The sequence below is a fragment of the Falco punctatus genome, assembly GCF_963210335.1.
Source record: "Falco punctatus genome assembly, chromosome: 14".
Taxonomy (NCBI): Eukaryota; Metazoa; Chordata; class Aves; order Falconiformes; family Falconidae; genus Falco; species Falco punctatus.
Window position 1 is genome coordinate 18,783,846 of NC_137594.1, and position 22,844 is coordinate 18,806,689.

General features: G+C 54.9%; 1 protein-coding gene across 1 annotated transcript; it reads right to left on the minus strand.

The window, feature by feature from the left end:
• Positions 1 to 1,462: 1,462 nt before the first annotated feature.
• IRX3 (iroquois homeobox 3) lies at positions 1,463 to 13,176 on the minus strand. Its single transcript, XM_080364736.1, has 4 exons — positions 12,850 to 13,176; positions 11,188 to 12,313; positions 10,561 to 10,627; positions 1,463 to 9,838 (listed from the first exon to the last, which is right to left on the minus strand). Exons 1-4 carry the CDS (start codon positions 13,069 to 13,071, stop codon positions 9,784 to 9,786), a joined length of 1,470 nt encoding a protein of 489 aa, XP_080220862.1. The 5' UTR covers positions 13,072 to 13,176; the 3' UTR covers positions 1,463 to 9,783.
• Positions 13,177 to 22,844: the final 9,668 nt, after the last annotated feature.

The window sequence follows — 22,844 nt, forward strand, 5'->3', positions numbered from 1 at the left end:
CTGTCCTCTGCCACAGGACACAGGTCCTCCTCATCTCAAAGGTACCTGAAGGTATGTCTCCTCCTCCTACGCAGACTTGAGGATGCGGGTGCCTGGTTCTACAGGGCAGCGAGGGAGCTAGAAAGGCAGGTTGTGCTGCCGAGACAGCTATTCTCTATCTCCCCCAAGAATAAGGCCACCAGCTAGGCAAGCTCAGCCTGTGGCTTTGAGGGTGGTATCTGGCTTGCAGGCTGCCAGCTGACCCTTTGCAGCATCTGTGATGAGCTTGAGGCTCAAAACATAAGTGTGCATTTTGGGGTTTATGTAGATTATGAAATAAATAAATAAATATAAATCGTCAAAGGCAGAAATAGAAGGACTGCATTAATTTCCCTAAATTATTTTCCCAGCGAGGCATGGTCATTTGTTATTGCGAGGCTTTGCAACATCTCCTAGGGTTATGTCAAAGGGCACCAAGGGTACAAATACTACCATTTTCCAGAGGAGTCAACTCCCCACCCTGTGTGGGATAGCTCTTAAAATTATTAGCAAGTTTGCCTTTTCTTAACTTGACTTTTAAGTTTTTAAGGTTAGAAATGTTCTTGTAGTAGACCAGCATACTGGAACCTAAACCCATTTTGAGGTTTTGTAGCCAAACTTGAACCTAGATCTGTATCCCAGAAGTCCTTCTCTCTTTATCACAAACAAAACGAGAGCAGACCATACCCAGCTGCATACTGAAATGAATCAGATACCCCAAAGCTCCTGGAGGGCTTTTAAACAACAGATCCAGTTTGCGCAGATTTGGAATTCATCCCAATAATGGGATAAGTTCCTGAAAAAATTAAAGATGATCCTAGACTGGGGGAAAGTACAGAGGAGTAAGAAGGAATCCTCAGCCCTTGTGCGAGGCTGGGGAAGAAATTTAGGTGTGTGAAAGGGTACTAGGGCAGGAGGACGAGGAGAATTGGAGAGGTGGTGGTATTCCCACGGTACCCACTGCAACTCCGCTGAGCCCAGCTCACATGACATTTGTTGGCTGAGGCCTCTGTGTGCAGTGCTTGACTGCTACAGATGCAGCATTCAACTTTCTGCATCCATCATGAGAGGTATTAGTATTAATTTATTGTAAGCGCACTTCTGGAGAGGTCTGAGCTGCGTTGTCATGCTTTTGAATAGATTCATGATTAAGTGGAACTTTCTGCTGCAAAATTTGTAAGCCCTAATGTCCAGAAAACACAAATCTCTTACGTCCAGTGCTGCTGTAGATGCAGTCCTAGGATCCCTCATTAACTCCATAGAGAGCAAAAGGGATGTTTGCCCCTCAGTTACAAAACTCAGACAAGAAACTTTAATATTCCTACTGTGTTTTGCTCATGATGGAAGGTCCACATTTCAGGCCAGGCTCAGGCCCTGTGTAAGTGTATATAACTCTCAAGGATACCAATATTTCCTCACTCTTACATCAAGTCTGAATTTTGGCCCATAGCATTTGTTAACTGGCTCAGAAAACAGCCAGTTTATCTTCTAAGAGCAAAGTAGTCCGATGCAAACAAAGAAACAGAGTGAACAGATGTGTGGAGAACTGAATTCCTGGGCAAAAAGTGGTCCTGGTCACAGCCTGCCCCACTCCAGTCTGTGTCTGGCTTCCCGTCTGCAAATCAAGTAAAGTAGAAATTATGTCGTCTTAGTTCACATGCAGCACCGAGATTCCAGACTCGGATGGTAAATAATGTACAAAGGTGCGAAAGTGCAATTCTGTTTGTCCTGGACCTCCCGTTAGGGAGATGTGAGGGACGAGGAGCAAAGCGCTGCTGCTGTGGCAAAGCACCGGCAGCGCCCAGGTGGCCACTTGGCCAAACACCCTGCGTGCCACCGGCCGGCCCCAGCCCTGGTGCACTGAGCCTCTTTTCATGGGGAGCATTTCATGGTCCAGCACGTTGCGCACACAGAGCCTATTTTCCAGGACGTTGTTACCTTGCTGTTATTTTACACTTCCTTCCCAAAAAGCTTCAAAGTCTATTTTTTAACACATATTTATTAAAACTTTCTCGCACTATTGAAAAGAATATTTGAATGGCCACTCGAAACCCCGCTGCCTAATGACTGCCAACTTGCTGAAGAAAGGAGGCGAGGGAGGCTTTGCTTTGGGAAGGGGGGAGAGAAAATAAAGAGAAATCGGCCCAGCTTCAAAGGGCGCATTTCCATAATTGCCCTGTAACTTTGGCAAAATAAATCTGAAGGGCTGAGAAAAGCGCAATCTCTCAGATGAGTGCACTACAAAAGCCCCAGAGATCCCCAGTCCCACTTGTTACCATTCTAATTCAGTGAGAGAATTCGGTCCCTAACCTCGGTAACAAAAGCCATGAAATCACCGTCCTCCCATTCCGATAGCCCATTCCCAAAGAATAAGACCTTATCCAGCCTTTGTCTCCAGCCTGCCCACGGATGCTCGGTACAAGTCAGGAGAGTGTTAGGGGGAAGAACAACCGGCAGAGGTTTTCCAGACCAACGATTTAAACCCTCGCTCTTGGGTTCTCTTCGTAAATATGCGTGCTCCTGCGTAGCGGGGGGAGATGGGGTCCGTTCCTGGCTTTCTTCATCACCACAACGAGCCCTTTTTGTAGCATATATGTAGTTGAATTTCCATAGCCAGTCTGAACTTCCCAGATGAAACAGGCACGTGAGAGTTATACAGCAGTTTTCCTTTGGAAAGGCGAAAATAGCCTGCCGCACCTGCTTGTAGGATTTAATGTTCGTCCTCAGTAGTACACAATCTTTATAAAAAAAAAATAATAATAATAGTAATGATAAATACAGTTTAAGAAGAAAGCGTCAAAAATGTTTTTGCTGACATGGCCGCAGTCCCAACTTGGTAATTCCTTGGTGAAAAAAAATGACTGCTGAATGTGAATAGTAGGTCTTTTACAGCAAAGGCCCAATCTCCCGTCATTTGGCCCCTCTCTGACTTTTTTATTTTCTCAATAAGACGAGCTTTTGTGGCGATGTTCAGTATGGACAATCAGGACAGCCTTATAAAGGGATTGAGAAGGGCACACAAAGGGCTGCGGCAGCATCAAAGCCAGCCCGGCAGCACAATAGAGATGACATTTTTACATCCCAGGGCTGGGGCGGGCAGGGACTGAATACTGTGTCCATAGCAGTGTCAGTAAACAATGAGCAAAGTGGGAAAGGGGTGAAAACACAAGTCAAAATCTTTTTATTGAAGCCCCCTACACATTCATTGGGCATTTTCAGCCCTGCATTTGAAAGCTCTTCCATTTACTTACTCTCCGGATTCCCCTATTTAACTAACTGACTGGTGATGGCTCCATTTTGATATCTGAAGAAAGGATGGGAATTCTTCCTGAAGTGAATATATTAATTCATGAGATTTAACTGCATTTTATTGGCAGTAAAGAAAATATTAGCCGCATGGTGCTGTTCTTAAAGGGACACCGCCACCTTTAACACCGCAGTTAAGAACCACGTTTGAGAGGCACCAGCCTTACCTGCAGTACTAGTCCTGCCTCTGAGCCTTGGAAGCAATATTTTCCTTTTAGTGTGCCAGTTTCCTGCATTTAGGGGTTTGGGGGTGTTTGGTTTGGTTTTGGGGTTGGGGTATTTTTTGTTGGTTTGTTTCGGGATTGGTTTTTATGGTGGTTTTTTTTTTGGGGGGGGTGGGGTGTTGCATAACAAAACCAGGCTGGAGTGCTGTGTTTAGCTGGTTTCTCGTTCAATTTCTTGTGCCCAAGCCCAAGGTCTCGGCATGGTTCAAAGTACCAGCATGGAAAGTTTAAACCCAGAGGATTTAACCCTGGTTGTTTAGCCGATTCAGGTAATCTCAGCAGCTACACGAGATGCCAGGAGGACAAGCATGAGCACTAAAACTTGCTTTTCCTGGCATCTTTTTTTCCTGGAATTACATGGAAACATTTCTGTTAGTATCAGGCTATGATTTGGGACACCAGAGGAAACCTGTCTATCAAGCATAAAATTCTGGCATTGTCTGTTGTAGGAATCACTTGCAAAAGTCTCCGCCTGAGAAGAGCAGCACTGGCGCTACTGTTCAATAGCCATCTCAAGTGTCCTTTTTCATTAAATTATTTTGGAATAGGGCCGGTCTAATCTCCTAGTGAAGCTTTATCTCTCTTGGAAGCAAGTTAGACTGCAAAAGAGCAAATCGATGTTTTACTCCTTATATCTAATTTCACGTTACATCTATGTTTTTAGGCACTTAAATTTTACTGCAAAGGTATCTTGAGTATTGCTTAGTCCAATGTGAATTATACTGATGATCGCTGAGAAATCCAATAGAGTGACTCATATATTTGAGAGAGAGAGATTTTCTTTTCCCTGTTTTGCTTGAAAATAAGTATAATATTAATGTATTAAAACCTCAGTTTTATGCATACCTGGCAAGTAATTTTATTCTAGCTTGGTTAGCTGGCCTACTGACATGCATTTTCACCACTGCTAAAAATAATGAGGAATCCAAGTGACACGCATTTATGGCTAGGAGTGCCATCAGATCCCTTGACCTAATTGAGCATGCCTACACACCTTAAGAGTGTTTTGCATAACCAACTTAGACAGCAGGAACATTTCCAACCAGATTGATTGACATATTTTATTTCTAACTTAAGCTTAATCATGGCCAAGAATGATTCATTTATACCTTTCAAACTTTAGGAATTGACATAGGAGACAACCAAGCTGCAGACTCCAGTGTAAGCAATCATTTAAAGGAAAATATATATATTAATATAGTTTATTAGCCTACTTAGCTGCTGCAGTTGATGTAATAAAATGGATTAATTAGCTGGTGGGGGAATTACTTTATTTTATAAAATAAATGTCAAACTAGGGGTTTTTTGCAGGAAAGGTTTCATCCTAAATCACTCCTCCACTAAACGTTTTTCTGAAGTCGCATACAGAATCTAGAGAAGTACCATAATGTGAGGTTTGATTTTTTTTTAATATTTTTTTTTCTATAAACCAGCTGGACGAGAGCTCGTCTCCCAGCAATAACCATGTTGACTCTCAAACTGAAAGAGCTCCTGGCTTTTCAGGCATAAAGTACCTTCAAATAAATATCAGCAGTTTCCATACCTTAAACAGGAACAAAGCCTAATAGAATCGGCTGTAATAAAAGTGCTATTTCCAGCATGTGTGCATGTGGCTGCTCCACGCTGAAAATGTCCTTTAGCACTTTTTAACCATATTCTCTAGTGTGTCAGCAATGAGACTCCATCAGAGTATTTAACATTGCTGGGAGCAAAGGAATAAAGTGGAGTCACTGTTGATTATTACTCATTAGCCACAAGGACATCCACTTAACATGTGAATAAATGAATGACACCATGTCCTAATGGAAATGGCCTCAGTGTACCTCTAAGCAAAATGTTGTTTAATATCTTCCATTTGCTGAATAGTGAAGAGGCCTGTTGGACATGCACAGTTAGCAAGCAGCCATTGTTGCTTTGTTCCAATTTCAGCATTTAATAAAAAAAGATGTTGTCTTGACTGCAGCAAAGACAGGCCTCAAAACCCCGGGTGGCAGCACAGTCTCGTCCTCATTCTGCAAATTCAGAATTTCACTGCCACCCGAAAGGGTTAACACCCATAAAGCAAATGAAGCCTTAGAAGGTACATGTTCTTCATTATTCTGCTTTACATTCAAACATATAAAACAAAGAACATCTGATATCTTTATTGGTTTTCTTAGATAAAACGAAAGCAAGCTATAAGCCTTAATTTTCTTATTACCATTTGTTAACAAGGCAGATAACACTTTCAAAAGTACTTGATTAGGGCTCCCTTTGATTTGTATCTTGTTGTGATTTTGAGGGCATATATTTTTGTATTATTACTTTAGTACATTGATGGTTCTGATCAAAGCGATAAAAAGAGGTGTTTTAAAAGTGTAAATATTAACTGTACAGGTAAACCCCATAATCTGAACGGCATCTCTAACACTGCCAGGCTGAAGCACGCTTTGGGAAACTTGTCATAGCTGAGACGCTGCGTTCCTGTCTGGAAAGCTGGTTCTCGGTGCTGAGGAGCCCTTTTGCCCTCAGACCCTCGCAGCAGTGACTTCTATCATTTACAAGGATTTTGTAATATTTTTTTTTGTACAGTATAGCAACTGAGAGCAGCTGCAGGTATAATATTGAAGATAGATATCTGCTATATCCTGTATCTGTATACTCATGACCAGAATCCACACAGAACAGATCTGTTCTTACGGGGATGAACCAGCTTTATCTAAGAAAAAAATCACAGCGAGCGCATTAGCTAACGTGAAAGATCGAGGTGGGGTGGGCACATATTTTAATGCATGGTCTGATCCTTGATTGTGAAAACTGTGCTGGACCTTTTCCTTACTCTTGTAATTTTGTCGGCATAGCGGTTAGCCGTGCCGGAGGCAGCTCGCTGGTGTTTCTCAGCTCACAGGGCTTCTCTCCTCTCTGATCCCCGGGCTGTGATGGGCACTTTGGCTGCGGTGAATGGGAAGCCTGACACAGCCGCTACGCCCGGCCAGCCGCTCCCAGCAGAAGTGGGTCTGACAAGTTGGAAGTCTCTTTCTCCTGCCGCCTCCTCCTCCTCCTCCTCCTCCTCGCTGGAGCTTCCTCCAGCCGGCCGCGCAGACAGGGAGGGAGCAGGAGATGATTACATCAATCAGTGTCAGGTCTGGGAGCTGTGATTTATGAATATGCATAATGAGCTCTCACCTTTGAGAAGGACTAGCTAGGGAGATAATTGATTAGACAGGAAAAGAGCAGCCAACAGAGAGGGAGAGGGAGAGAAAGGCCTCTCTGCGCCGTCTCGGGCAGGCCTGGCTGGGGCTCCAGTGAGGCTGTCAAGCTGCGAGAGTGATTTCTAAAAAAAAAATAGGAGTAGGATTTTTAATGTTTTGTTGAAACACGCGTAACAAAATGTTTCCTCACAAAATTAATGGGAATTTTCTCCACATTAGGGAAGCCAGGCAGGCACAAAGGCTGCTTTCCCCCTGCAGAGAAACCAAGTTCTCACTTCCAGAAGCCAAAGGGGCGGCTTTCCCATGGCTGCTGCGGGAGCATCCCAGCCTCGGCAAAGGGAGAGGGCTCTGCGGGGCCGGGGAGCCGAGGGGCTCCGCCACAAAAGCAAAGGAGCCTTTAATGGTGGTAGAAAGCTGGGGATGCAATTGTTTTCCCATCGTGGTCTCATTATTTTCTTCCATCCCCTTTAAGCATCTGTCTGGCCACTGTGTGAAAGTTTCTATGGAAAACCCACCAGGATGTCCAGAGGAAGGGGATGTGGAAATTTGCCTCTAGCTTTCTCTCCCCCACCCCTCCCATTTTACATGCCATTAATCTTTTTTTTTTTTTCTTTTTTTCCTCAGCAAGAATTGGCTAAGGAAAAAGCGGGGATACAAAGTGCAGAGACTGGGTAAAATTTACATGAGAAACGCTCCGTTTTCTAACCACCCACCCACAGAGTTTCCCCTGGTTTCGGGAGCCTGTCGGAGGGAAAGAGGGGGAACAGTTGCTGGCAGAGAGGCAGAGCTGCAGGGGCTGCGAGGAGGCAAACGCCACGTCTAGGGCAGACGGTACAGGGAGAGGACGTTTGGGGAAAGGAAAGGGAGGCCAAGGGAAGGAAGCAGAGATGGCAATGCTGCCACAAAATCTGGGGGTCCCTTCCCTGGCCTCCCTGGAGTACCAGGGCCGGCTCCACTGCAGCCATCACTGCCAGCGGCCTGGGGAGGCAGCAGGCGTGCACCGGGTGGGGGTCTCCCCACCGTATCTGCCAGGAAGAACATTAATTCTGAAATATGAACACACGTATATAAAATGCGTGTGTATACACACACATACATATACAGTGTAAACATGTATATAAATCTTATCACTTACAAACGCCTAGGATTTAAAATGTAGTTTATCGGCCTAGTGCAACCCAATCCTATAAATAATACATTCCTATCAGTATGACCTCAAAATGTCAATACCGCGCAGCCCTGCACATTTGCATATCTTGTACTGTCTAAACTTGAAGCATGTCAGCTATGTGCTTCTGTTTGTACTTTAACTTCATTTTAACTCTTGCTTCCTAGCTCCGAGCACCCTCCCCCTCCGCAGGGTCTGTCACCAAAATGAGAAAAGCACCAGCTATTTAATCACCACCTCTGTAATTATGCCATTTCCAGGACTGTAAGAAGAGGGAGGGTGGGGGGCACACACAGACACACACCATCCCCAGACAGAGATGTTAAGGAAGAGCCAAGAAACAAAAGCAGGAGGGAGCCGGCCCCTGCCAGCTCTACCTGCCCAAGCTGCCCCCCGCCAGCCGGGGGGCCTGGGGATGAGTGAGGCCATCCGCGGGCACCGGCTGCCGGTGGTCAATGGGGATGAAAGGAGGGGGGAGAACCCCACCCACCCACCAAAAATTTCCTAGGGATGGTTTTCATCTGGCTGCGAGGTGCGAGGGGGCCGGGGCGGGCTCCCCCCCCCGCCCGCAGCCACCGCACCCTCCCGGATCGGGCCAGTTCCGAGCGCTCTGCCGAGGAAATGGAGCTACGAGTTCCCGGCGGGGGCAGCCCGGGGGGGCGCGGGGCCGAGCGGGGGTCCCTGCCCGCTGTGCCCCGCTGACCCTCGCTTCCCCGGGCCGCCGTTTCGGTCGGTAACTCCCGCCCGGCTGCAAGCCCGGGGGGGGGGGCGTACCCCCGGCCCCGCCGCCCGCTCCGCGCAGCCCCGCGGTCTGGGCCAGCCCCGGGCCCGCTCCCCGCTCAGCAGACCCGGCGGTGGCGAGGGGGGGAGTGTCCAGGACTGACCCCTGGGCTGCGCCGGGGCAGAGGATAACGCTGCTCTGTTACCGACCCGCTGCGACACCGACGGCCCCCGAAATTTCCTTTCAATTAACCCCTCCGGCGCCCCGTGCTGCCGCCGCGCTCCGAGGGGGCGGGCGGGTCGATAGCCGGCACCCGGTAATAAGGTCCTCGGGGGGCGATGGATCATCGCCGGGCCACTGCCGCCTGCCCCCGGGCTCCTCCCCGGCGCCGTCCGCCGCTTCCCCGGAGCAGGGCGCTGCCCCCGGCCCCGCACACCGACACCCCCCCTACACACACAAACACCCGGTCCGCGGCGCGGCTGCCCCGCCACCGCCGACGGACCGACCGCGGGGCACCGGCACCGGCACCGGGACGGGGCAGCGGCGCCTGCAGGGGGCGCTGCGGCTCCAGCGTTCGGCCCAGCTGCCGCCGCAACGGCCGCACGGCCCCGCCACCGGCCCCGCCACCACCGGCCCGGCCCGGGAGCCGGCCCGGGAGCCGGCCCCGCCACCGAGCCGGCCCCGCCGAGCCCCGCTCCGCCCCGCGCTCTGCCTGAGGATGTACCGCTCCCGCCGCGGCCCGGCAAAACAGTAACGGCGGGGGGGGGGGGGGGGGGGGGGGGGGGGCGGGGAGGCGGGGGGCTGCGGGGGCGGGAGAGAAAAATAACTCCAGAGGTGGGAAAAGAGAGTGTAGTCAAAGTGGCAACAGTTTATTTATTAGCCAAAAATATATACTTTCTTGTACAATTTGGTTCACACGTATGTACATTTTTACTGTATGTACAAAAACAAACAACAACAAAAAAAAAATCAAAACACCTAATTCTCACTGGACTTCCAAAAAACCTCACAAACTCAGCTAATCCAGATGATAGTACAGAAGCGGGTATTTTTTTTCCTTTTTAGTTTTAATATACGGACATGCTTACAAGTTGTAACTATACAGAGATTTATTATTTTTTTTACAATCATTACAACAACAATTTAAAAAATTAACTATGATGATGACAACGCCGATAGAACCATAGCGGCATCAAGTTGGTTCTGGGGCCTGGAAAAAAATGACACAGAAAAAAAAAATATTTAATAGGATTTCTAGTCAGATTGGGCTGGCACAATATTTTTTCATTGCAGGTAGCACTGGTTTTGTTGTTGTTGTTGTTATTGTTTTAAAAAATAGATTTCTAAACATAAAAAGTTTTCAGAGCGACTCACAGCAAATTTATTTCGCTATGAAAATGCCACGGGCCCGATCCCCGTGGTTCTAATCAATCACAAGAGTTAATTGACGGCAGGGGCTGCCGCGCCGAGCCCAGGACGGCAAGGCTCAGCCTCGCAAGTTTGCGTACTAGCCGGGGATTTTTTTATTTTATTTGATGATATATTTTAGTTTATTATTTCCCTGCCGCCGCTGCATTTGGCCCTCAGCCCCGGCGACACCGGCGGTTGCTACTCGCGGTGCGGGCAGGCCGGCGGGGTTGGGGGACAGGCCGGCGCTGGCTGCCGTTGCTGGCCGCCCTCCCGGGACACGGACCGGGAAAGGGACACGGACCGGGGCCCTGCACGCGCCTCGGGCCTGCCCGCGGGAATCGCTCGCAAAGTCCAGAAGAGAAAAAACAGCGACAAAAATATAGAATCAGAACAACCCACCGCGCACGCAGAGGAAGAACAAGAAACCGCCCTGGAAAGGGAACTAAAGCAGCGGAGAAAATCAGCTAACCATTTACAACTCCCTCCACATATCCTTAGGAGACTGAGGAAGCAATCTCTTACCGCCTCTGCACTGGCTGGAAAGCTGTCTTTATTAACTTTTTCTCTACTTCCAAGGCACTAGATCGATCTAAAAAGAGAAAGAAAAAAAAAAAAAAAAAAAAAAGCGTTCCTTTATAGCCCCCGTTTTATCTTCTACCACCCCACACACACACACACACCCATCCCTGAATTAAGCCTCTAGACTCAAGATCTCTTCTCAGCGAGTTGCAAACACGCCAGAACGACTGCTCCGCTGCGGCAGCGACCGTCCAAAGGAAAACAAGCCAGCCCCGGAGCAAGCCTTACGGCCGGGTCCTTCCCACAAAGAGAGCAGCAACAACAACAGCAACAAAAATTATCTCCGTCGGAGGAAGGTAACTCCCGGGGTCTGAGCCCAGCCTGGCCAGGGCACCCCCCCTGCCGCCGCCGCCGCCGCCCCCGCGGCCGCCCGCCCGCAGCCACCTGCGCCCCGACGGCCGCGCAGGCCCGGGGGCCCGGTCCGAAAACCGCGGCGCCCCGCCCCCCCCCCCCCGGCGGCCCCCCGCGCAGGGTCCCGCGGGGCCTCCCGCGCCGCTCCGCGCAGCACCGCCGGGACCCCCGCGGCGGCCGCCGTCCCGTCCCGTCCCCGCCGCGTCCCTCAGCGATCACCTGCTCCGGCGGGCTCCGCGCTCTGCGCCTGGTCCGCGGGCCGCGGGAAGGCGGCGGCGGCGGCGGGGGGGGCGGCGGGGGCAGCCCCCAGCCCCAGCAGGTGGGGAGTGTTCAGTAAGGTCAGCGGGTGCGGGGGCGGGTGGTGGTGGTGGTGGCCCGGGAAGGCGCGGTTGGTCCAGTTGGGGAACTTGCCCAGCGGGCAGGAGGAGACGAGTCTGTGGGGCGGCGGGGGCGGCGGGGGGGGCAGCGGCAGCGGCTGGGGGGCGGCCGCCGGCGGGGAGCCACCGCCGGGAGACTTGCGGGGGTTGTCCGGGCTGGTGGCCGTCTCGGCCAACGACCAGATCTTGGGCTTCGGCAGGGTGCCTGCCAAAGCGCCGTCCGTCGGGGAGGAGGCGGCGGACGAGGAGGCAGAGGAGGGTGGCGAGAGGTGGTGCGGAGGGGGCTGCAGGGGCGGCTTGAGGGGCTCCAGGCCGGCGGGGGCGGCGGCGGCGGGGAGCTCGCACTTGTGGTGGTGGTGGTGGTGGTGATGGTGGTGGAGGTGGTGGTGGCGGAGGTGGTGCGGCTCCCCCTCGGCGGCCTTGACGTAGCGCTCCTCGGAGCCGGGCAGGTCCTCGAAGCCCTCGGAGCCCTCCGAGTCCGTCTTGGAGTCGGAGTGCAGGAGGTCGGCGTCCTGCAGCTCGTCCTCCAGCTCGTCCTTGTTGCTCTCGATGTTCTCGGTGTCGATGTTCTCCAGGTCGATCTCCTCCTCGTCCTCCCTCTTGTCCTCTTCCCCCTCGTGGTCGCTCCCGTAGGAGTTGCCCTCCTCGTCCGTCCGGCTGCGCGGGGCCCAGGTCATTTTGTTCTCCTTTTTGAGCCGCCGCCGCGCGTTGGCGAACCAGGTGGAGACCTGGGTGAGGGTCATTTTGGTGATGATGGCCAGCATGATCTTCTCGCCCTTGGTGGGGTAGGGGTTTTTCCGGTGCTCGTTGAGCCAGGCCTTGAGGGTGCTGGTGCTCTCCCGAGTGGCGTTCTTGGGCCGCGACGGGTCCCCGAACTGGTACTGCCCGTAGGGGTAGAAGGCGGGGTGGTGGTGGGGGAAGGCGGCGTGCTGCACCCCCGGGCTCTCCTTCAGCTCGTACTGGGCACCCTGCAGCGAGAGGGAAGGGGCGGCCCAGCTGAGACGGCGCGCCGGGCCCGGCCCGGGGCCCCTCCATCCCGCCGCCGTTACCGGCAGCGGAGCCCGCTCGGCACCACGGCGGCGCCCGAGCCAAGCCGCCTCCCCGCGCCGCCGCGCTCCCCGGCCCCGGGCACGCTGCGGCCGCTGCGGCCCGGGCCCCGCCGGCTGCCGGCGGCGCGCCCGGGAGGGAGAACCGGCTTCCCCAGGTGCGTGTGCGCGGCGGGGCCGCCGGCGGCCGGGGCCGGTCACCGCAGCCGTCAAGCCCCGCGGGCGGCGGTGGGGGGGAGCCGCGGGGTCGCCGCTCCAGCCCTGCCCCGCTCCGGCGGCGGCGGCGGCGCTCCCGGGGCCGGGCGGCGATCGCGCCCCGGCTCCCCCGACAGCCCCTCCCGGCGTCTCCCCGCAGCAGCCCCGCGGGCCGATCCCCAGCGCGAACCGCGCCCGGGCCGGCCCCGGCCCCGGCCCGAGCGTCCCGGGCGGCGATCGGCGAGCCCGGGGTGGCCTCTTACCAGCTGGGGGAAGATGGGCAGCTCGGCGGCGTAGGGCAGGAAGGCTCCGTAGCCCTGGGCGGCGGCGGCGGCGGCGTAGGGCGCGCCGTACATGGAGGAGAGCACGTTGGAGAGGGTCCCGGACGGGGCCAGCTCGGCGCCGCCGCGGGAGCCGCCGCTCCCCGGGCGCTCCGCCGGGTAAATCGGCCTGATGTACTGGTAGCCCAGCTGGGGGAAAGACATGGTGGGGGAGCGGGGGCAGGGGAGGGGGGGAGGAGGAGGAGGAGGGGGGGGAGGAAAAGAGAGGAAGAAGGGAGAGAAAGGGGAAAAAGTAGCAGGGCCGGGAGCGGAGGAGGGAGCCGGGTCGCTCGCCCTCGCCGGCCGCCCGCACTTTCAGCGCGTCCCGCAAACTCCGGCGGACATTGGGGGGGGAGGGGGGGGGAGCCGGGGGTGCGCGGAGGCCGCGGGCTCCCTCCTGTCCTCGGCCGCCGCGGTAAACGATCCGATCGCTTCTTTCTTCTCTCACTTTTCCTATTGATCTGAGTGGACCCAGGTCAGGTCCTAACAGATTGCCTGAGATTATTGGGACTCTGGGCTCTGATTGACATTTCTAGTCTCTCACAAGCCCCTCCTATTTCTTTTAAGTCTCTCTCTCTCCCTCTGCCTCCCTCTCTCTCTCATGCCCAGAGCTCGCTCTCGCCGGGTTTGTCACTAGCTGCTTCCCCCCTCTTCTCCCCCCCCCCCCCCCCGAAATCTGTTTACTGACGTCGCGATCTTTTATTTGAGTTGCTTTCAAATCTCGTTTTAGCGATCGCCAATCAGTTGTGTGTTTTACAAAGGTTTAACCCTACCTCATGGTATTCTAATTATATAGAGATAGATTTAGATATAATTTCTTTCATAGCCCCCCCCCCCCCTCCCCCGGAGCATAGGAAGCCGGGGTGTCAGCTGTGAGCGGCACACGAGAGGCACAGGAAAAAGTTGTGACATTTAAAAATAAAGGCCTCCCCCCCGCCCCCCAAGTCCCCCTTTTCAGGTTTTCAAATTTACAGCCTTTCCTTGCCTGGGTTCATTTTGTTTTCTTTATTAAGATATTCCCTCCTTCCCTTCCCCCTCTCCGGCCCTGGCGAGGGTTACATCTCCTAATATAGATTTAAAAGTCTATTAGATTAAAAAAAAAATAATAATTTGCATTTCCAGAGCTACCTTGAAATTTTTCCTAATGTACTGAATCTTTAAGGAGTTCTCCACATTTTGTCTGGGCTAACAGTGGGCAGATACAGTGGAAAAGCTAAGTTAATTTTCCTCCTAATAAGGGACTTCAAAGAGTTGTAGGTCACAATTTTACATCAAAGGCAGAAAAGAAGGCAAATTAAAATCTTAACAAAGGAGAGACGGGAGCAGCCCTCTGGGCCATTAGTAAATAAGTGGTGTGAAAAAAGGGACAATGACAGGCACTGGAATTAAACTCATTAACACCTTTTTGTCTTGGTGCGAAATCTCTAATTAGGAAATTTATGATCATTTTGCTTATTCCCTCTGTTCTGAATCACTACAAGGCTTAGAAGGAAGTACCTGGTACGTGCAACATTTGCAAAGGGAGCAGTGGCACGGGCTTGTGAGGAGCTATTGGGAAGGAGTCAAGATACATTTTAATTACCGAATAAGATTTATTAATTTTTTTAGGATCAACACATTTTAAATTAGTTTGCTTTTCGTTTTTTTTGCCGGCCCTCCTCTCCTCTGAAACCAGCGTGTGAGTTTGCAATTTAGCTTTTTTAAGAGTAGTTAAAATACGGTTCCATCACGACGCGCCTTTGGCAAGCGCCAGCGCGCCCCGCTCCGCGGCTGCCGTGCGCAGGCAGCGCTGGGCTGCGCGGGGGAGCTCGAACAGCCTGTGGGACTGGGGCGGCGGGCAGAGGAGGGGGGCCGCAACCTGCCACCGTTATCTGCCTTGGGAAATACTCGGGGTTTAAATGAAAAAAAAAAAAAAAAAAAAAAAGAAAGAAAAGAAAAAAAAAGTTTGAAGGGTCTTTTGAGGAGTTTGAGACTGAAGGAGAGCCGTTTAACCGTATTCCCCTCTCTTCCTAAATACTCTCTGGATTTATTGCCTTTAAAATATGATTTAGGTACAATATAACCACTGTGCCCACAGTATGGATTTTTATAACTACATTTCTTTAAAAATGAAATTCATGTCAGATTATGCAGTTAAAGGAATCGACCTTGATAGCTTGCTATAATAAAACTATATCAGCTTGTAATAAATGCGGATTATAGCAAAGCAAGCCCCAGAATTAAAATTCCCTGAATCAATATATGAAAATCTGTAGGAAACATCTCTAATCGTATTAAGTTCATCTTTATAGCATTTCCTATCTGCTAATCTAGTGCAAAAACAACTCTGGGTTGGAGGAATTTATTTTCTTCCATTCGACGTTGCTGCTTTTGATAGTATAATGCAAGGGAGATAACAATATTAAATTCAGTTATAAGTTTATTTCTTTTTAATTCAAAAGGAAGGAAGGCAGCGGACCCCTTGTCCTGATTTACTTTAAACTTTTCTGTGGGAAGCGCTTGGCTGGGGCGATGCGGTGTTGCGGGGGTCGGCGGAGAGTTTGGATGCGCACCACAACTTTTAAAAATACCTGCCTCGGAGAGAAGAGGGGCGACTATGAAAAATGGGGCAAATCGGTCGCCCTTTGACGCAGTCGTGCTGGCCACGCTGGTGTCACAGCCGGGCTGTTCCCCCCACACACACACACGGGTGGGCTCGGGGGCACACGCGTGTCCCGCATAACCGGACCCGTCTTTTCGTGGCCGCGCGTCTGGCACGGAGTGTCAAAGCTGGCAGCGTTATTTTGTGATTTTTAATGAACAGCACAATCAATAGGAGTTCGTCCCCCGCGGGAGCCGCCGGCAGGGCGGGCAGGGCTGGGGGGAGCGGCCGGGGCAATGCGGGAGCGGGGGGTCCCGGGGCCGTGGGGGGCTGCCGCGGCCGTGGGGGGCTGCCGCAGGGCAGCGGCGGGGGCCAGGCGGGAGGGAGGCACGGGAGGAGGGAAATTTATGGGTGCGCAGGACCCAGGTCAGGGTGAGGGTGAGCGATGGTTTATTAATGGGCAAGGAACGGAGAGGAAACGTAGCTGGACCGAATGGACGGGAGGAGAAATCTGCGGGGATGCAGCTCTTGGCTGGGGGCGGGGGGGGGGGGGGGGGGGGCGAAGGAATAAAAAGGCAAAAAAAAAAGCGGAGAAGACAGCAAACAGTGGGGGGGAGAGAGGGAGGAGCGGAGACATCTTCCCGGGGGCAGGGCGGGGGTGTGGGAGCGATGTCCGCGGCCAGAAGCGCCGCACGGCTGCGGCAGGGGCGGGCAGCGGCGTGCGGGAGGGCGGCGGCGGGGCCGGCCCGGCTCTGGGGAGCGGCCGGCTGCGGGGCGAGCCGCGGGGCCGGGCGGGGCGGGGGAGCAGGGCCGGGGGCCAAGCCGCTCTCCCGCGGGCGAGGAGCGGGCCGGGGCTGGGGGGGAGAGCGGAGCCGAGCAGGGGCCGCTTTGCCCGCTGGAGCCGAAGGGGGATGCGGAGGGGAGGCTGGAGCCGGCTGGTCCTGCGGGGGGAGCCGCCCCCGGGGGGAGCCGCGGCGGCGGAGCGCTCCTCGGCCGGACAGACACGTGTCTTCTGGCCGGGACCTGTCAAAGCTGGGAGAGCGGCTCCTGATTTATTACCCCAAACACACACACACCCCCGCCCGCCCTCCCCCCAGCCTCGCCTCCCTCCTCTCCCGGCTGGCTCACACGGTCGCCAAGCTAAAACCAAAGCTCGCTCCGGCTGCTGCTGGGCTTCCCCCGGAGGAGGTGCCGGGCCGGCACCGTCCGTGGGGCAGCGCCGCGCCCGCCCCGCTGCCCCGGGCCCCCGCCCGGTCTCGGTTCCTGCCGCCGCCGCCCCGCCTCGCCCCTCTCCGCCAGGTCACGGGCGACGGAGGGGACCGGGGGACGCGGCCCCGGCCCGGGGGTGCCTCCCTGTGCCGCGGAGCCCTGCTGGGGAGCCTCGGGCTGGTGCCTGCGGGAAGGTGCGGGGGAGCAGCGGCGGGGCTGGGGCACCGGGCAGCTCCCCTGGGGCCGGGGGGGCTCGGGGCCCGGGCCAGGCCGGGAGCTGCGGCGGGGCGCCGCACACGCGGGGATGGGGCGCAGCCGCCGAGCGAGGGGGGGTAAACAAACAAGTGGGATTAGGAGAAGGGCCGCAGTTTAAAGAGAGTTAAAAAAATAGAGGGAAAGATCAAAGCGCTGGGTAAAAGACTCTTCAAATTACACGTTTGAAGCTTTTCCATAATTCCAAGGCGACAGATAGATAACAAGCTGCACATTCCTTATCACATATGGAATCAATCTGAAAGGAGTCTCTTGATCAGAATCTGTTAATTGCAGTGACATATGATTTGGAAAGAAAACACAATTAATGACCCTTCATGTTAAGGCTTTGGGACGAGGCCACTGACAATCCGCACTCTGCAGCCAACGTCAACTTTTTTTTACGATTATTATTAGTAGTAGTAAACTATTAAAGGGAGACATTCCTCGATCCTCGGCGACTGTTTTGTCTCCGTTCCCATTGCAGGTTTCTTCAGAAGGGGGAGGAGAAGAGAAGGGGCCGGGAGTGCGTGCGCGCCTTTCCTCCAAGGTTTGGGGAGCTAAAATGATTTAGTACCTTGTCTGTAAATCTAATGACCTAAGGTGAGAAAAAATACTTCATCTTTTATTATTACCATTTGTGGTGAGCGTTACCAGGAAACAGCAGAACCCGTTTGAAATGGTAAATATATGTATCCATTTAAAACCCATTATTGCAGAGATTTTCCCAAAGCGAAATAAAGCAAATCTGCCCAATCCCATTTGCTAGCGCCCTCTGCCCACGGCTCCCCTTGGCTCCGCCGGCGCGGGGACCGGGGCCTTCCCGGGCCGGGGGGGGGGGGGGGGGGGGGCGGGGGGCGGCGGGGGGGGCGGGGGGCCCGGGGGGACGGTGGGACTGTTTGCGCCCCCCGCGTCCTATAACGTTAGGAAAGGAGGGAGCGACATTTTTCAGAGCTTTGCTCTGTCGTTAAAAGGTAATGGCTTTGTTTTAGAAGGGAGAGGGAGAGGTTCATTTGAAGGTTATAAAGCATACACTTTAATAGGATCGAAGTGAAATTAGTTAATAAGAAAATGCTGGCCAGCAGCTCTCCGGGCTTTTAAGTGCTCTCCAGGCCATTTAGGGAAATTGAATATGAACAGACTCCGTTACCTGCAGCCCCAACTATTATCTCCAGTTCTGCACAGAGGCGAGAAGGGAAAAATAGTGCCTGAGAGACCCGAAGTCCTGTACACCTCCTGCCAGCCTATTTCCTCGAGCAATCATGTCCCCTTTCTGCTCACTGTCGTGTTCTCCTCCTGCTGCTGCCGCTGCCGTTGAGCAGACCAGACTGCACCGTGTACCACAAGGGGGTAAGCAAAGGTAAGGGGCCATCAGCAGATGCTTCAGGCTCCAGGAGCAGCCCTGAACAGCAGTCTCATCCCTCGCCTGGGCAAAGCTGGCCTCTGGCTGTTGTTTTTTCCCCCCTTTCATTTCTCCGAGGTTTTTTTGCTTTTTCCCACCATTGTGGTGCTTCGGTGCTTTGCGTTCGGACCGTTGCCAATGGGTCAGTATATTGTGTTACCTAACTTCCTATCTGCTCCCTCGCTCCCTCCCTTTAAACTTTATAGTTTGTAGAGGTGTTAATAAAACCTTTCCTTTGGTAAATCGTTCATTAGAAACCCCACCGAAACCTGGAAAGACTTCAGAAAAAAAAAAGCGGCGCTCAGGAATGAGAGGTTGGGAGAAGGCTTTTGTCCAAAAAATGCATAATTGCTGTGAATCTTAGGAAACATTAATCTTTATAGGAATTTGTGATTCATATCTGCGGTTTGACCGTTTAGGTGATTTACAATCTGTTAGTGCGATTCACTAATTTTATGCCAATATATTTTATGCACCCGGTTAGACTTTCTACCGCCCGTCGGAAGGAGCGGCTGCGGTCCCTCGCTGGTGTCAGCGTGGCTTTTCGACGCCGGCCATCGCCGGGGGACGGTCCCGGCGCCCCTCGGCAGCAGCGGGGACGGGGCCGCCAAGTCGCAGGGCTGTGGGAAACTTCCCCCCGCCCTTTTCCGTCGCATCTTCCCTGGCCCGCGGCCCCGGCCGCTTACTGGCCCCCCGCGCCGAGCCCCCGCCTTCCTCCGCGGCTGCGGGGATGTGCGCGGCCCCGGCCCCGGCGGGAGGGCTGCAGCCTTGGAGAGCCGGAGCCGGGGATACCCCGGGTTCCTGGAGCTTCTCTCGGCGGGTTTAAACCCAGATTATCCCCCTCCTGCTGCTCCGTTTCCCCCGTACGCCCTCGGTGGAGCCTCCGGCTCCCCGCCCGGCACCGCGGGGGGCTCACGTCGCTCGGGGCACTGACCCGCCCCCCCGGGGCCGCCGCGGTGGGACGGCCCCGACGGGACGGCGGCTCTCCCGCTTCCCCGGCTGGTACCCCCGGTCCGCTTCCCTCGTTCCCAGCCCTCCGGGGGTGCCTCCCCCCGGGATGGGGACAGTGTGGGGTGGGAGTGGGGAGCGCGTCTGCGCGACCTGCGAGGGAAGCGCAACTGGCCTGGGCGCTTGCAGTGCCTGCGCGGAAGCAACGCGGGGCATTCCCGGGTGAGATGCTCCAGCACTCCCCGGCCGCCGCATGGGAGAGCCGGGGATGCGGACAGCTTCGTGTAATTTGTAACTGGGTTTATTAGCTGGAGGGGAAAACACAAGCAAAGAAAAGGAGCAGCAGCTGCACTGAAGATAACACTGCGCGGAGCCTAATCTTGTGACACAATCATTAATTACTATTGTATTAATTACTATTTTTCCAAAGCAGTCCCTGCCCGGAAGAGCTTACAGCCCACATCTGCTGTGTAATGATACCCTGGTTTAGAAACGATTCCCCCATTAGGTCCCAGGTAGCGTTTACAAATGGCAACACCTACAGTATCAAAGCCCGTCATCTTGCAGCCTGAGATTTTCTGTCCCATCGGCCCGGGTAGGATGATTTTGATGCCGATAAAATGCATTTAAATATCAAAGTCTTATTCACGTACATAATTCCGTCCAAACTTTTAGATCGCGATGGCGCAACTGCTTTATTTGCTCTTCATCCCGCGGATGCAGCCTTATATCAGTAACAAACAAGCATTGATTTTATGGTAAAGTCACTTTGGGATGGGAATGAGTAACTCCAGGCAGTGCTATCACTGTATTACATGGAAATGGCCCAGGTAACAAGATGAACATTGATTCAGCATTATGTTTGATCAATAATGAAATAAGTAACTTCAGGGCCAAATTAAAATGCAAGCTGGCTTAACGCTGCCAGCTTCTGGGCTAAGTGACAAGGCTAATTCAGCAGGGAAATGGCAATATTTGCATTAGAGGCTGCATCTGTTGTTTGGTGGAAGAGCCTGGATCTGCAATAACGTCGGATAAAACTGCAGGGAGCGGGTTTGAGGGGAGCCCCGCCGGAGTGTCCGGCCCGGGGAGGGGGTGGGGGCTTTGCCCTCGACTCCTGGCCACGACGGAGCTGAGCTGCAAAAAACTCCTTTAGGGCGGGCAGCAGAAACCCCAGCGTGCTCCGTTTCGCAGATAAGCAGATGGTGTTAGCACTTAGCGAAGGAAACGCGCTTTTGCGAAGTCCCCGGCGCCCGGGCCCTGCCCTCCGGCCCCGGGGGGCTCCGCGGTGCTCCGGGGGAGCGAGCGGGGCAGGGCCAGGCTGCGGGGCGCGGGCGGAGGCACCGCCAGAGCTCCCGGTACCGGCGGCCTTTGGCCCTGGCTGGCCGCTGGTTTCTCCACGGCCGGTTTTTACAGCTTGCCATCATTACCCGGCCGGTGCCACGCAATGATTTCCTATAGCGGTTCTGGCCTCCAGCCAGGACGCGGGGCCGGTCACCGGGATAACACCTCGGTTAGGGGTGGGAAAGGTGGAACCCCGTGGCCAAGCCCAGAGCGGAGCCCGTAGCGGCTCACGGGCGCTCACTGCCCGGAGACCGGCAGCTCCGCAGTGCCGTACCGGGGGGAGGTACGGGCGTCGGGAGAGCAATAATAAGCACCGGGGGATGCGAGGCAGCTGGAGCTGCCGGTGTGTGCGGGTGAGGGGGCTGCGGGCAGGCACGGGAAGGAAGGCAGGCAGCCGGCCTGTGGCTGGGGACACCTAGGATTGTGACATTTTTCTAAGTTCTTTGGTTGGTTTGGGGTTTTTTTAGACAATTTTTAAACGTTTCCTCCAATATGGGGAGGAGGAAGAGCAAAAAGGAAAAAAGGAAAGGGTTCTCCCCAGAAGAGCAGGGAACACCTCTCAGTGCGGCCCGGGCTAAGCGCAGTGTGCCAGAGTGGTGTGTGCCGGGGCCCATGGCTGGAGAGAGCCCCCAGGCAGAAAGCGCGGCTCCTTTCCCGGGGAGGAGACCCCACGTCGGCGGGGGCAGGGGGAGACTCCGACGGCCGCCCCAGCGGTGGGTGGGTTCCTGCCCTCCCGGCGCAGCCCTGAAACCCGACCCGTACACAGGGCCCGGGTGGCGGAGGTGCGGCTGGCGGTGGGTGATGGGGGGAGTGTGGGATGGCTCGGGGGGGGGGGGGACGACGGACGGGCGGCTGCTCGCCGGGGGGCAGAGCCGCTTTCCACTGACCAGGGGGCCGCGGACGGCGGGAGATCGGCGCCCCGGCAAGGCGAGGGGACCGGAGATGGGGGGGGGGAGGGGGGAGTACGTGGCGTGGCACTGTACGCACCCCCGCTCCCGGGACCCCTCCTCAGGGTGTCGGTGCAAGCCCGGAGAAGGGGAACAGACCCGGGGGGCGCTTGGATTTAGGCCAGGCAGAGCGGGAGCCCGGTGCAGCCCCCGTTCAGAGCGGGAGCCCGGTGCAGCCCCGTTGCCTTTGGGGGCGGTGAGCCCCCCCGCCACCCGCGCCGGTGCGCAGCGCTGCCGGGGCAGGCCCAGCCCCGGCCGCCGGGGGGGCGAAGTTGTGGCCCCGGCGCAGCGCTGAGCGGTCGCGCAGCTGGAGCCGTCGGGGGGCGCGGGGGCGGGCTCGGCTGGAGCGGGGCGCGGGGGTTCCCTCCGCAGCCCCGTGTGCCCCAGCCGGCCCCGTGCTGGGACGCGGCGCCCGGACCGTGCGAAAAAAAAAAGAAATAGAAGGGGCCGGCGCTGGCGTTATTGCTCTTTCCTCTCCTTAAGCAGGTCAAACGCGATCGTTCAGAGCTATTGATTGCTCCACGGCCTTGTAGTGATTTGTTAAAAGTAAGTAAGGGCGAGCAGGAGGTGCGGAGAACAGCTCCGGGATCAGTCGTGGAGGGAAAGCGCGGGCAGAGCGGGGCGGGCTTGGGCGGAGCGCAGCTGCCGCGCAGGGGCGGGCGGGGGGACGCGGAGTCGCGGCGGAGCCTCCGCGAAGCTGCCGGCAGCCGGGCTGCGCGGCGGCGGGCGGGAGTGCTGTGGACAGCACCGCGCATCCCGCGCACCGAGAGCATCTCGCGCCCCGAGCGCGCCCCGCGCATCTCTCGCGGGCCCGGAGCAGCCCATCAGGGCCACGGGTACCCCCAGTGCCGGGTGGGTAAACGAAAACCGCCCCGTGTCCCGTCCCTCGCTCGCAGCTCCGGGGGTGCCGAGCAGGCTGCGGGGATGATGAAAATCCTACAGAAAAACATGGGAATGGGGGAAAGGATGGAAATTGTTACATAGTTAACTTTAAAGGCCGAACGGGTTTTATGTTGAGGGGTAAACACAAAACCATCTACTAAAGTCAGACATGCCTTCTTTTTCAGGGCTAATGGAATGAGTCATCGACAGAGTGGATTATTTAAAGCACCATGTGAGTCTATAATCATGTATATATACAAGTTATTATATATTGGAAATCTGTCTCCTCCACTCCCTAGTCTCTTATAATCCTCTGACCAGGAACCAGGCAGTCCCCATGTGGAAATTTAGAAAAGAAAAATCAGTAATGCTC

Bases quoted from the DNA above. Each gene is read 5' to 3' on its own strand.
- IRX3 (XM_080364736.1), bottom strand. From the start codon at position 13,071: ATGTCTTTCCCCCAGCTGGGCTACCAGTACATCAGGCCGATTTACCCG. The intron at 12,314-12,849 runs GTAAGAGGCCAC...CTCTCGCTGCAG, and splicing joins TGCCCATCTTCCCCCAGCTG to GGTGCCCAGTACGAGCTGAA. The intron at 9,839-10,560 runs GTAAGAGATTGC...ATTTTTTTCCAG, and splicing joins TTCCAGCCAGTGCAGAGGCG to GCCCCAGAACCAACTTGATG.